General features: G+C 37.8%; 1 protein-coding gene across 1 annotated transcript in view; it reads right to left on the minus strand.

The window, feature by feature from the left end:
- TOPAZ1 (testis and ovary specific PAZ domain containing 1) overlaps positions 1 to 12,913 on the minus strand; it is a 63,884-nt gene that overhangs the window by 23,616 nt on the left and 27,355 nt on the right. Inside the window, 5 exon segments of the mRNA XM_040246003.1 lie at positions 956 to 1,071; positions 3,434 to 3,526; positions 3,732 to 3,883; positions 10,157 to 10,220; positions 12,884 to 12,913. The exon segment at positions 12,884 to 12,913 is cut by the window's right edge and continues 18 nt beyond it. Of these exon segments, the coding sequence (XP_040101937.1) occupies positions 956 to 1,071; positions 3,434 to 3,526; positions 3,732 to 3,883; positions 10,157 to 10,220; positions 12,884 to 12,913 (455 nt within the window).

Genomic DNA, 12,913 nt, shown 5'->3' on the forward strand with positions numbered 1-12,913 from the left:
ACAGGGGCTCCTCAGGTAATTTTAATATTTTCACAACATCTGTCAGACACTGTCAAACTACTATTAATTTGTTTGGATCTAACTTCTTAATAAATGCTACTGTTAATGTATTTCTTTTGGCCTCTGGATACTAGTGTGGAAACTTCTGTATTAGAAGATCATGAGAAATTAAATAAATGTGGAAGGGCCTCTGAAGGAACTTTCTGGGCTTTCTCAAGGAGTTTTCTGGTTGGCCTCATTTGCACTTTATCAAACCTGCCTTTGTTTGGTAACGCATGTACACCTGTGGTGGATTCATGTCAATCTATGCCAAAACCAATACAGAATTGTAAAGTAAAAATTAAAAATAAATAAAAAAAAAAAAAAAAAAGTTATGGTTCATTTAAACACCTAAAATTTGCACACTTTTCTCTATGTATGTGACAGTTTAACAAAATTTTTATCAAAGTCATGGCTTTCCTTTTTCTCAATACAGGTATGTTATGGTACTACTCTTGTAATTATTATAGGTTTTTTTTTTTTAAGGCCTTTTGAGGCTCATAAGCTAAACAGAAAAAGCAAACAAGTCAGAGAAAGAATGAAGGAGAGACCTTAAAATATTTTATCTAGTTAACATGACCAGAAGTGAGTGAAAGGGAAAGAAGGATTAAAGTAATTTGAATACATATAAGAGAGTACATTAAGTAGAATTAAGTAAGTTGTGAAACAGAGCAAGAGAGTCTTTACATTTGATCTGCCAGGTAGCAAGACAAAATCAGGTGATGAAAAAGATTTGGTGAGGCTGGCCAGGAGGGCTAGCTAGAGACAGATGATGACAATGTGACCAGACCATAGCCAAGAGAGGGAGAAGGGCTTTTGGTGGGCATATGAAGAATGATAAGCACTTTGTCTTCATCCTTTTTAAGTCCCCACCAAAATACATATATTTTAGTCCTAATTATAATGATTTTCTTACCTGGATTTCATTTCCAGAACTGCAGTTATTTCTTGCTTGGAAGCCTGTACTTGGTATAAAAGCTTAACAATATAGTTAAAGTGTTCTAGGTCAAGTACCATCCCAGCTTCAACGAGCTGTGGAAGAGGGTAAAGAGTAGTCATTCTTTTAAAAATGTGAAACCAATATGTGTGGGAAAAACTAAGAGGCTGATGGAAGAAGTGAAACATGGAGACAGAATTAAAATTCATTAAAAAATCTGACACATATTTTTCTTCAAATATTTGAGAACCACCATAAGACACCTTACATCAAGAATTTAAAGCAAAAATGAAAATAATACTTCTGAATTTAAACTTGAACATTCGTCCTTTTCTTCAAGTTATGTCAGCTACTTTATCAATTGAACCTCTTGCTTGTTACTCGTTCTGTCTTTTAGTGAGTACAGCACTGTGGTTATACTGTATACCTGATGATAAAATTCCTGAGATATATCAAGCTGAGGTTTTCTACAATGACTCTAGCTGATCAGTAATTTCTTTTTTTTTTAATTTATCTATCTTCAATTTTACTGAGCTATATCAATAACTGACATACAGCAACTGTGTAAGTTTAAGGTATACAGCATAATGATCTGACTTACATATATCATGAAAAGATTACAATAATTTTAATGAACATCTATCATCTCATATATACACAAAATAAAAAAGAAAGACAAAATTTTTTCCGTGTGTTGAAAACTCTTAGGATTTACTCTCTTACCAACTTTCATATATAACATATAGCAGTGTTAATTATGTTCATCATATTGTATAATACATAGGGATGCCCTGGTGGCTCAGTCAGTAAAGAATCTGCTTGCCATGCAGGAGAGCCCACTTTGATCCCTTGGGTTGGGAAGTTCTCCTGGAGAAGGGAATGGCAACCCTCTCCAAAATTTGTGCCTTGAGAATTCCATGGGGTCACAAAGGGTCAGACACAACTGAGTGACACACACACAGTTCTTATTTCTCTTATAACTGGAAGTTTGTACCTTTTACCACCTTCATCCAATTTCCTTACCCTCTACTTCTGGTAACCAGAAATCCTATTTCCTTTTTTGCAAGTTTGTTTTTTGAAGTATAATTAACCTATAACACCATGTTAGTTACTGGTGCACAACATGGTGATTTGACATTTCTATACATTATAAAATGATAACCATGATAAGTTTAGTTACCATCTGTCACCATACAAAGATATCACATTATTACTAACTATACCATGCCATACACTTCATCCCTGTTACTCAATTCTTATGTAACTGGAAGTTTGAGTAATTCCTGATTCAGAAAATTTCCAGGCAAGTAATTTTGTCAAGTTTTGTAATGTGAAACTAGAGGTATTCACTGAAATATTTGTTCATCTGCTAAAATGGTTCCAAAGCTGCTTCCTAAAGAGAATAGGCGGGAAGTGGAGTGTTTTCCTGCTATAGGCCTACTCTGAAATGAAACGCTGAGTAGTACCAAATACTAAGAAATATTCAACAACTATAAAAATTTTAATATACTTTAAAAAATGTAAAAATCTTTTTCTTTCTGATATATGCCAAATATAAAGTTAACTCCTTGCCACCATATTATTTGGCTTCCCTGGTGGCTCAGTAGTAAAAAATCCTCTTGCAACACAGGAGATGTGGGTTTGATTCCTGTGTCTTCAGGACCCCTTGAAGCAGGAAATGGCCGCCCTCTCCAGTATTCTTGCCTGGAGAATTCCATGGACAGAGGAGCCTGGTAGGCTATAGTCCATGGAGTCACAAAGAGCTGGACACGACTTAGTGACTAAACAACCACCACCACATTCTTATCCATCTACCTTGTTTGCTGCTGCTGCTAAGTCGCTTCAGTCATATCCGACTATGCGACCCCACAGACGGCAGCCCACCAGGCTCCCCCCGTCCCTGGGATTCTCCAGGCAAGAACACTGGAGTGGGTTGCCATTTACTTCTCCAATGCGTGAAAGTGAAAAGTGAAAGTAAAGTCGCTCAGTTGTGTCCGACTCTCCGCGAGCCCATGGACTGCAGCCCACCAGGCTCCTCTGTCCATGGGACTTCCAGGCAAGAGTACTAGAGTGGGGTGCCATCGCCTTCTCTGTCTTGTTTGCTAACAGTGTCCTATTTATACACTGATTTGTGTATTTATTTTTGTTATATACGACCTCAAATCTTTTTGAAAAAGAAAATTTTCTTCAATCATTCTTAAGAAGTAGAGATGAAGATGGTTCATGAATTTGTAGGAAGTCACCTGGCATGCTTAGAACTCTTCAATTAAGGGCAAGGCCTGTTAGTCACTGGAGTCTGTTTATAAATCCTACTTCAGGAGAAAAAGAACATTTCTGAAAATACAATTCTTTGGTATAAAAAATGCGAATAAAAGGCAATTTAAGAGTAAGCAGAAATCACTATTTTCTTGGTTATTCACTATTAGAGAATAAAATGTATAAAACAAAAAATCATACCTTGCAAAAGATATCAATTAAAGCAGGTACAGCATTCCTTAACTTTATAGTTGCCACATACTCAAATATTTTTAGTAATATTTTCAGAGCGGGCTGGATAAAACAAAAAACTTACACTCATTTTCATGTCTTATTTCAGTATACTTTAAGTTTCTCAAATTTGTTTATGCTGAAAAACACAAGTGTTCTCTAGGAAATATTTAACAAACAGAAATTTAACTGTTAAATTATACATATAAGAAATGTATCAGAGAAATTAACTTAAAATATTAGAAAAAATTATTTTCAGGTTACTTACCAGCATCTTAATCATTATGCAGAGGTTCATGATCTGAAATACTTCTTTCAATAAACAGAGTTTGAGTAAAGAATTTAGAAGGTCATTTAATACTTGTAAATCAAAGTGTATACCTGGAAGAAACTTTCTGTAGTACTCCAAAAACATGTTTGCTGAAAATGATGAAATACATAGTAAAGTCATTTGCTGCTTTTAAGATATTCATCTTTCCTAAATCAGACAATTTTTCTATATTTAAAGATAAAGTAGCATTAACTCAGTTTCTTAAAAGATACACTTCCAGTATCAGAAATATTTGATGAAAATACATTAAAGTAAAAGTTAAATGGCAACATGTCAACCAGGATGTTAGGTACTAGATTGGGATCTAACTGATGTGCTATCCACAAAAAATAGGACCAAATTGCCTCATACATCATGGTTTCAATATGAACTCTGAGGGCGCCACACTCTCAGGGGGACTTCAGGCAGTGGCCTGTTTAAGAGTGGAAGCAGACTATTTTGACATATACCCCTTCTTTCTGTTTTAACCCTATCAACATGCTGACCCTGGGGATATTTTTATTCTAGTTTATGATATGAACATTCTCCTAAAAATTATACCACTGATTAATTTCCACTGAAAAAGCGTTTAAAACTTATTTTTGATAAATTATGTATCTTGGCTGTGCTGGGGCTGGGTCTTCGTTGCTGCACAGGCTTTTCTCTAGTTACGCCAAGTGGAGGTTACTGTCTAGTTGTGGTGCGTGGGCTTCTCACTGCAGTGGTGTCTCTTATTGTGGAGCACGGGTTCTAGGTACCGAGGCTTCAGCAGTTGTGGCACATGGGCTCAGCAGTTGCAGTGCCTAGGCTCTAGAGCACAGATTCAATAGTTTGGCTCATGCGCTTAGCTACTCTGCGGCGTGTGGGATCTTCCCAGACCACGGATCCAACCTGTGTCTCCTGCATTGGCAAGTGGATTCTTTACCACTGGGCCATCAGGGAAGCTCTGAAAAGTCATTTGTTAATGGACTCTTGCGTTGCCTCACATTTTAGCTACTGTGAATAATGCTGCTATAAATATGGGTGTGCAAGTATCTTTCAAGACCCTGCTGTCAATTCTTTCGTGTATATATCAGGAGAAGAATTGCTGGATCATATGGGAATTCTATTTTTAATTTTTTGGGCAACTGTCATACTGTTTTTCTGCAGTACTGTACAATTTTACATTCCTTCCCGTTGTGCATGAGGGCTTTAATTTCTCCACATCCTAACACGTTTTTCTTTTTTTGATAGCAGTCATTCTAATGGGTGTGAGGTGGTATCTCAATGTAGTTTTGATATGCATTTCCCTTAGGTCTGGTGATGCTGAGCATCATTTTACATGCTTATTGGCCATTTGTGTATCTTCTTTGGAGAAATGTCTCTTCAAATACTTTGCCTATTTTTGAATCAGGTTTTGTTGTTGTTGAGTTTAAGGGTTCTCTATATATTCTGGATACTATTCCCTTATCAGATATATGATTTACAAATATTTTCTCCAATTCTGTGGGCTGCAGTTTCATCTTGCTGATACTGTCTCTTAAGGCACAAAATTTTCAAACTTTTTCACGAAGTTCCATTTATCTATTTTTTCTTTGTTGCCTCTGTCTTTGGTATCATATCCAAGAAATCATTGCCAAATCCAACGTTGTGATGTTTTTGTCCTCATGCTTTCTTCTCAGAGTTTTACTGTTGTAGGTCTTACATTAAGGTCTTCAATCCATTTTGAATTAACTTTTGTATACAGTGTTAGTTAAGGGTTCAATTTTACTGTTTGAATTGTGGGTATTTAGTTTTCCCAGCATTATTTGCTGAAAAAAGCTATCTAACTATTGCTGGTGAATGGTCTAGCATCCTTTTCAAAAACGATTTGATCATATATGTGAGGGTTTATGTCCAGGCTCTCTATTCTATTCCATTGATCTGTATGTCTGCCTTTATGCTAGCACCACACTTTTGGTTACTATAGCTCTGGAGTAAGTTTTCAAGTTAGTAAGTATGAGTCTTCCAGTTTTTTCAAGATTATTTCAGGACATATGAGTTTTAGGATGGGTTTTTCTATTTCTACTGAGTTATTGGCATTTTGATAGAGATTACATTGACTCTGCAGATCTCTTGGGAAGTAATGACATTCTAATAATACTGAGTCTCCCAATCTATGACACGGGTTGTTGTTCGGTTGCTCAGTTGTGTCTGACTCTTTGTGAACCCATGGATGCAGCATGCCAGGCTTCCCTGTCCTTCACTTCTTCCTGGAGTTTGCTCAAACTCATGTCCACTGAATTGGTGATGCCATCCAACAATCTCATCCTATGTCATCCCCTTCTGTTCCTGCCTTCTATTTTTCCCAGCATCAGGGTCTTTTCCAATGAGCTGGCTCTTCGCATCAGGTGGCCAAAGTACCGGACTTTCAGCTTCAGCATCAGTCCTTTCAATGAATATTCAGGGTTGATTTCCTTTAGGACTGATTGGTTTGATCTCCTTGCATTCCAAGGGACTTTCAAGAGTCTTCTCCAACACCACAGTTCAAAAGCATCAATTCTTTGACATTCAGCCTTCTTTATGGTCCAACTCTCACATCCATACATGACTACTGGAAAAACCATAGCTTTGACTATACAGACCTTTGAGGGCAAAGTAATGTTTCTGCTTTTCAATACACCATCTAGGTTTTGTCATAGTTTTTCTTCCATGGAGCAAGTGTCTTTTAATTTCATGGCTGTAGTCAACCATCTGCAGTGATTTTGGAACCCAAGAAAATACAGTCTGTCAGTGTTTCCACAGTTTCCCCATCTATATGCCATAAAGTGATGGGACCAGATGCCATGATCTTAGTAATGACATTTTAATATTACGGAGTCTTCCAATCTGTGAACATGGGATGTGTATCTTTAACTTCTCTTTCAGCAATGTTGTGTAGATTTCATTGTACAAGTCTTTCACTTTCTTGGTTAAATTAGTTTTTAAGTATTTTATTCTTTCAAGTTATTGTAAATGGAATTGTTTTTGTAATTCCCTTTTCAGGGTGCTCAATTTCAGTATATAGAAATGCAAATGATTTTTGCATGTTGACTCGGTCACTTATTAACCCTAACAGCTTTTCTCCCCTCAGAATCTTAAGTATTTTCTACATATAAGGTTATATCATCTGTACATAGGCCACTGACTTCTTCCTTTTTGAAATGGATGCCTTGTCTAATTGCTCTGGCGAGAACTTCCATCTCTGTGTTGAACTGAAGTGGTGAACGCAGGCATCCTTGCCTTGTTCCTAATCTTAGGGGAAAAGCTTTCAGTTTTTTGCCACCAAGTATGGTAAAGTAATGCTCAAAATTCTCCAAGCCAGGCTTCAGCAATACATGAACCGTGAACTTCCTGATGTTCAAGCTGGTTTTAGAAAAGGCAGAGGAACCAGAGATCAAATTGCCAACATCCGCTGGATCATGGAAAAAGCAAGAGTTCCAGAAACACATCTCTTTCTGCTTTATTGACTATGCAAAAGCCTTTGACTGTGTGGATCACAATAAAAAGTGGAAAATTCTGAAAGAGATGGGAATACCAGACCACCTGACCTGCCTCTTGAGAAACCTATATGCAGGTCAGGAAGCAACAGTTAGAACTGGACATGGAACAACAGACTGGTTCCAAAAAGGAAAAGGAGTACGTCAAGGCTGTATATTGTCACCCTGGTTATTTAACATATATGCAGAGCACATCATGAGAAACACTGGGCTGGATGAAGCACAAGCTGGAATCAAGATTGCCAGGAGAAATATCAATAATCTCAGATATGTAGATGACACCACCCTTATGGCAGAAAGTGAAGAGGAGCCAAAAAGCTTCTTGATGAAAGCGAAAGAGGAAAGTGAAAAAGTTGGCTTAAAGCTCAACATTCAGAAAACGCAGATCATGGCCTCTGGTCCCATCACTTTATGGGAAATAGATGGGGAAACAGTGGGAACAGGGTCAGACTTTATTTTTGGGGGCTCCAAAATCACTGCAGATGGTGATTGCAGCCATGAAATTAAAAGAAGCTTACTTCTTGTAAGGAAAGTTATGATCAACCTAGACAGCATATTCAAAAGCAGAGACATTACTTTGTCAACAAAGGTCTGTCTAGTCAAGGCTATGGTTTTTCCAGTGGTCACGTATGGATGTGAGAGTTGGACTGTGAAGAAAGCTGAGCACTGAAGAACTGATGCTTTTGAACTGTGGTGTTGGAGAAGACTCTTGAGAGTCCCTTGGACTGCAAGGAGAACTACCAGTCCATTCTAAAGGAGATCAGTCATTGGTGTTCACTGGAAGGACTGATGTTGAAGCTGAAACTCCAATACTTTGGCCACCTCATGCGAAGAGCTGACTCACTGGAAAAAGACTCTGATGCTGGGAGGGGTTGGGGGCAGGAGGAGAAGGGGACAACAGAGGATGAGATGGCTGGATGGTATCACTGACTTGATGGACATGAGTTTGAGTAAACTCCGGGAGTTGGTGATGGACAGGGAGGCCTGGCGTGCTGCCTTTCATGGGGTCACAAAGAGTCAGACATGACTGAGCTATTGAACTGAATTGAACTGAACTGAACTGACTGATGGTGTTTACTGTGAGGTTTTTCAGATGTGGCTTTTTAAATGTTGAGGTAGTTTCCTTTTATTCCTTGTCTCTTGAGTGTTTTTTTTAATCAATGAAATGGTACTGAATTTTGTCAAATGCTTTTTCTGCATCAACTGAGATGATCATGTGTTTTTTTCCACTCATTCTGTTAATGTGGTTACTTGGGATTGATTTTTGTATGTTGAACTACACTGTACTCTAAGAACAAATTCCACTTGGTTATGGTCTGATCCTTCCAATTCAGGTTGCTAGTTTTTGTTGAGGAATTTTATATCAATGTGTTCCCTCCTCTTCAATTTCTGGGAAAAGTCTGAAAATTGATATTGGTTCTTTAAATGTTTGGTACAACTCAACAGTGAAGAGTTCCTTCTGGTATATGCCAAGCAGCAGTAGTTTTACACAATGGTTTTAATCAGACAACTTCTGGCAACAGGATTTTATGTGGAAAGTCAAATATCAAACAGATAAAAATGAACCTATGGTTAAATAGGGTAATGGGGAGTCCCACTTTCTCAGTACTTCCCCCTTGTGAACTTGTCAACTTGACAAGTATTAAAGCTTGGTCCCTTCTTTTTCGGTCTCACAATTAGTAGGGGGAGATGGGAGCAAAGAATGGGATGAGGCTGTGGAGTCAGATAAGGGTGTAATGGAGGAGATAATCCTATTTTGTATGACTAGGCTTTGAAAGATGAATAGGTCTTTGCTATGGGAAAGTGGGATAAAAGAAAGGCATCCTGGGTAGAAGAGCAGTGCCTTTTCTCTTATAGCAGAGCTTGGCCTGTTTACCATCTGAGCTACCAGGAAAGCTTCCCTGATAGCTCAGTTGGTAAAGAATCTGTCTGCAATGCAGGAGACCCTGGTTCGATTCCTGGGTAGGGAAGATCTGCTGGAGAAGGGATAGGCTACCTGCTCCAGTATTCTTGGCCTTACCTTGTGGCTCAGCTGGTAAAGAATCCACCTGCAATGTGGAAGACCTGAGTTTGATCCCTGGGTTGGGAAAATCCCCTGGAGAAGGGAAAGGCTACCCACTCCAGTATTCTGGACTGGAGAAATTCCACGGACTGTACAGTCCACGGGGTCACAAAGAGTCAGACACGACTGAGCAACTTTCATTTTGGCCTGTTTAGGGAACTGCACAGAAATGATTGATATGCATCAGCTATAAGCTGCTGCTGCTGCTAAGTCACTTCAGTCATGTCTGACTCTATGTGACCCCAGAGACAGCAGCCCACCAGGTTTCTCTGTCCCTGGGATTCTCCAGGCAAGAATACTGGAGTGGGTTGCCATTTCCTTCTCCAATGCATGCATGCATGCTAAGTCGCTTCAGTCATGTCCGACTCTGTGTGACCCTATGGACAGCAGCCCACCAGGCTCTCTGTCCACAGGATTCTCTAGGCAAGAATACTAGAGTGGGTTGCCATTTCCTTCTCCTCAGCTACAAGGGACATGTGTAAAAGGATGAAGATGTAGGGAAGATCCAGTTTCTGACAGATCCCTTCAGAAAGATTTTAAGCTAATTAACGACATCCTTTTTTCTGTCTTATACCTATAAATAAAATTTCTACATCATGAAAATATTAATATGTAAGTGAATTACAATGTTACATGGATTAAAATTTATTAACTAAAACACCACACTTAGTATAAATCCTTTCTAAGACCAACAGAACTAATCTAAGACACTCAGTTTTCATACTCAAAAGTATTAAATTTACTTTTAAACCATGAGGACAAAAGCACATTGTTTGAAACACTTGCATTAATGATTTTATAGTAATCATTCTACTATCTCATACCTGCACGTTGTAGCAAACACAGCTCATTGATACTTATATATTTCTTAAACACATCCATACAAACCTGTAGAAGTCATGAAAAATGTAAAATTACCTTTTCATATTTCACAAAAACTATACAAATTTCAGTCCTATCTTTTTGCTTATTCTATTTTTTTAAGGCAATGGAATAAAGATGCTGATGTTAGGTTAACTAAGATGGGAAATGCATACTGAATTTATTACAAAATGCTTATTCAGAGAAGCTGTTCAGAGAAAGAGTCAAGGAAACAAAGTCAAGATTAGCAATCAATTGGAGAAGGGAGGGATTCTTTTACTGGTATAAGGAAAAACACATTGACTAATGATTAGAAAATAGATCCTATAAAGAAACTCACTCATACACAATTAGCAGATTTATGACACAGTGATACTGTAACACAGTGGGGGAAAGGATGATGTTGGGTCACCTGGAGATCCACATGGGAAAAAATATGTATCTAGACCTTCTTCTCACATCCTAAACAAAAATGAATTCTAGATAGCTTAGATTTCTAAATGTGAAAGATAAGACAACAATTTTTTTAAAGGAAAAACATAAAAGACCATCTTCATGATCATGTTGTTGTTTATTTGTTAAGTTTTGTCTGACTCTTCTGTGACCCCATGAACTGTAGCCTTCCAGGCTTGTGTCCACTGGATTTCCAAGCAAGAATACTGGAGTGGGTTACCATTTCCTTTTCCAGGGGATCTTCCCAACCCAGGGGCAGAACCTGTGTCTCCTGCATTGCAGGCAGATTCTTCACTACTGAGCCACCAGGGAAGCCCCTTCACAATCTTAGAAAAATTTTTTTCAGCAGTGTGTAAAAAGTCTTGAGTTTGAGCAGGCTCCAGGAGTTGGTGATGGTTGGGGAAGTCTGGTGTGTTGTGGTCCATGTGGTCACAAAGAGTCAGACATGACTGAGTGACTGAACTGAACTGATGTAAAAAGTCAACACCATAAAAGGAAAAAAAAATAAAAAGGATAAGATTGGACTATATAAAGATTAATAATTTTATTTACCAAAAGACACTTCTAAAAGGGTAAAAAGGCTTGTTGGTGGGAATATAAATTGGTACAATCATTATGGAGAAAAATATGGAGGTTCCTTAAAAAACTAAACCCAGAACTACCAGATGCTCCAGCAACCCACTCCTGGGCATATATCTGGAGAAAACCATCACTCTAAAAGATACATGAATCCCAACATTCACTGCAGCTTTATTTACAATAGCTAAGACATGGAAACAACCTAAATGTCCACTGATAGAGGACTGGATAAAAAAGATGTGGTACATATATATATAATGGAATATTACGCAGCCATAAAAGGATGAAATAATGTCACCTGCAGCAGGATGCGTGCACTAGAGATAATGATCATACTAGGTGAAGTAATTCAGACACAGAATGACAAATATTATATCGCTTGTATGTGGAATCTGAAAAAATGGTATAAGTGAATTTATTTACAAAACAGGAAGGGGAGGAGATTGGGCTTGACATATATTCACTAACTAACAAGGACCTCCTGTATAGCACAGGGAACTTTACTCAGTACTCTGTAATGACCTATATGTGAATAGAATCTAAAAAAGAGTGGTTATAAATATATATTATTGATTTACTTTGCTGTACACCTGAAACTAACACAATATTGCCAATCAACTATATTCCAATAAAAATTTAAAAACTAAAAGTGTAAAAAGGCAACTTGCAAAGTAGAAAAAATTATTTGCAATACACATATTCAACAAAGAGTTTGTATCTAGAATATATAATTTTTGAGATGGATAAGAAAAAGATATCCTCTAGAATACAGATGAAGTATTTAGATACTTATAGGAAGGGGATATTCAAATACCCAGCAAACATTCTGAAAAATGCTCTTCATCAATCATGAGGGAAAGCATCACTGCCCACCCACTAGAATGGCTTAAAATGGCTGATAACTCCAGGAGCTGGTGAAAATGTAAAGCACCTAGAACTCTCAGACCAAATTAAAAATGTAATTTCTTAAACCACTTTGGAAATGTATCTGGCAGTATCTAACTAATGTTGAACATATGCAAACCCTTTGACACAATAATTCCAGTTTCAAGTATAACCCATAAGAATGGCTATATATGTTCACCAAAAGACATGCACAACACTGATGGCATTACTACTGTATTTACCAAATTCAGAAGCCATCCATCAAAAGTAGTATTTATCAACAAAATAAATTTTTCTATACTCTACAATGGAATGAAGTCAAGTGAAGTCACTCAGTTGTGGCCGACTCTTTGTGACCCCATGGGCTGCAGCCCATTAGGCTCCTCCGTCCATGGGATTTTCCAGGCAAAAGTACTGGAGTGGGTTGCCATATCCTTCTCCAGGGGATCTTCCTGACCCAGGGATCGAACCCGGGTCTCCTGCATTGTAGGTGGATGCTTTACCATCTGAGCCACCAGGGAAGTCATAGTCAACATTATATAGTAATGAGAAAGACAGACCTACAATTAAGTAAAAAATACAGATGAATCTTAAACATGTTGAGCAAAAGAAGCTAGAAACAAAAGCATACAAGAATGTATGATTCCATTTATATAAAGCTCAAAATCAGGCAAAGCTCTTATATTAGGATTTGATGCAAATCTGAATTAAAATCATATGACTGAAATGGTTATTTAAAACAATCTCTACTTCAAAGACTTAACACATTTTACCTTTTCATCCCCTTGCTCAGGCACGTGAGC

The sequence above is a fragment of the Oryx dammah genome, unplaced genomic scaffold (genome assembly GCF_014754425.2).
Source record: "Oryx dammah isolate SB20612 unplaced genomic scaffold, SCBI_Odam_1.1 HiC_scaffold_9, whole genome shotgun sequence".
NCBI lineage: Eukaryota > Metazoa > Chordata > Mammalia > Artiodactyla > Bovidae > Oryx > Oryx dammah.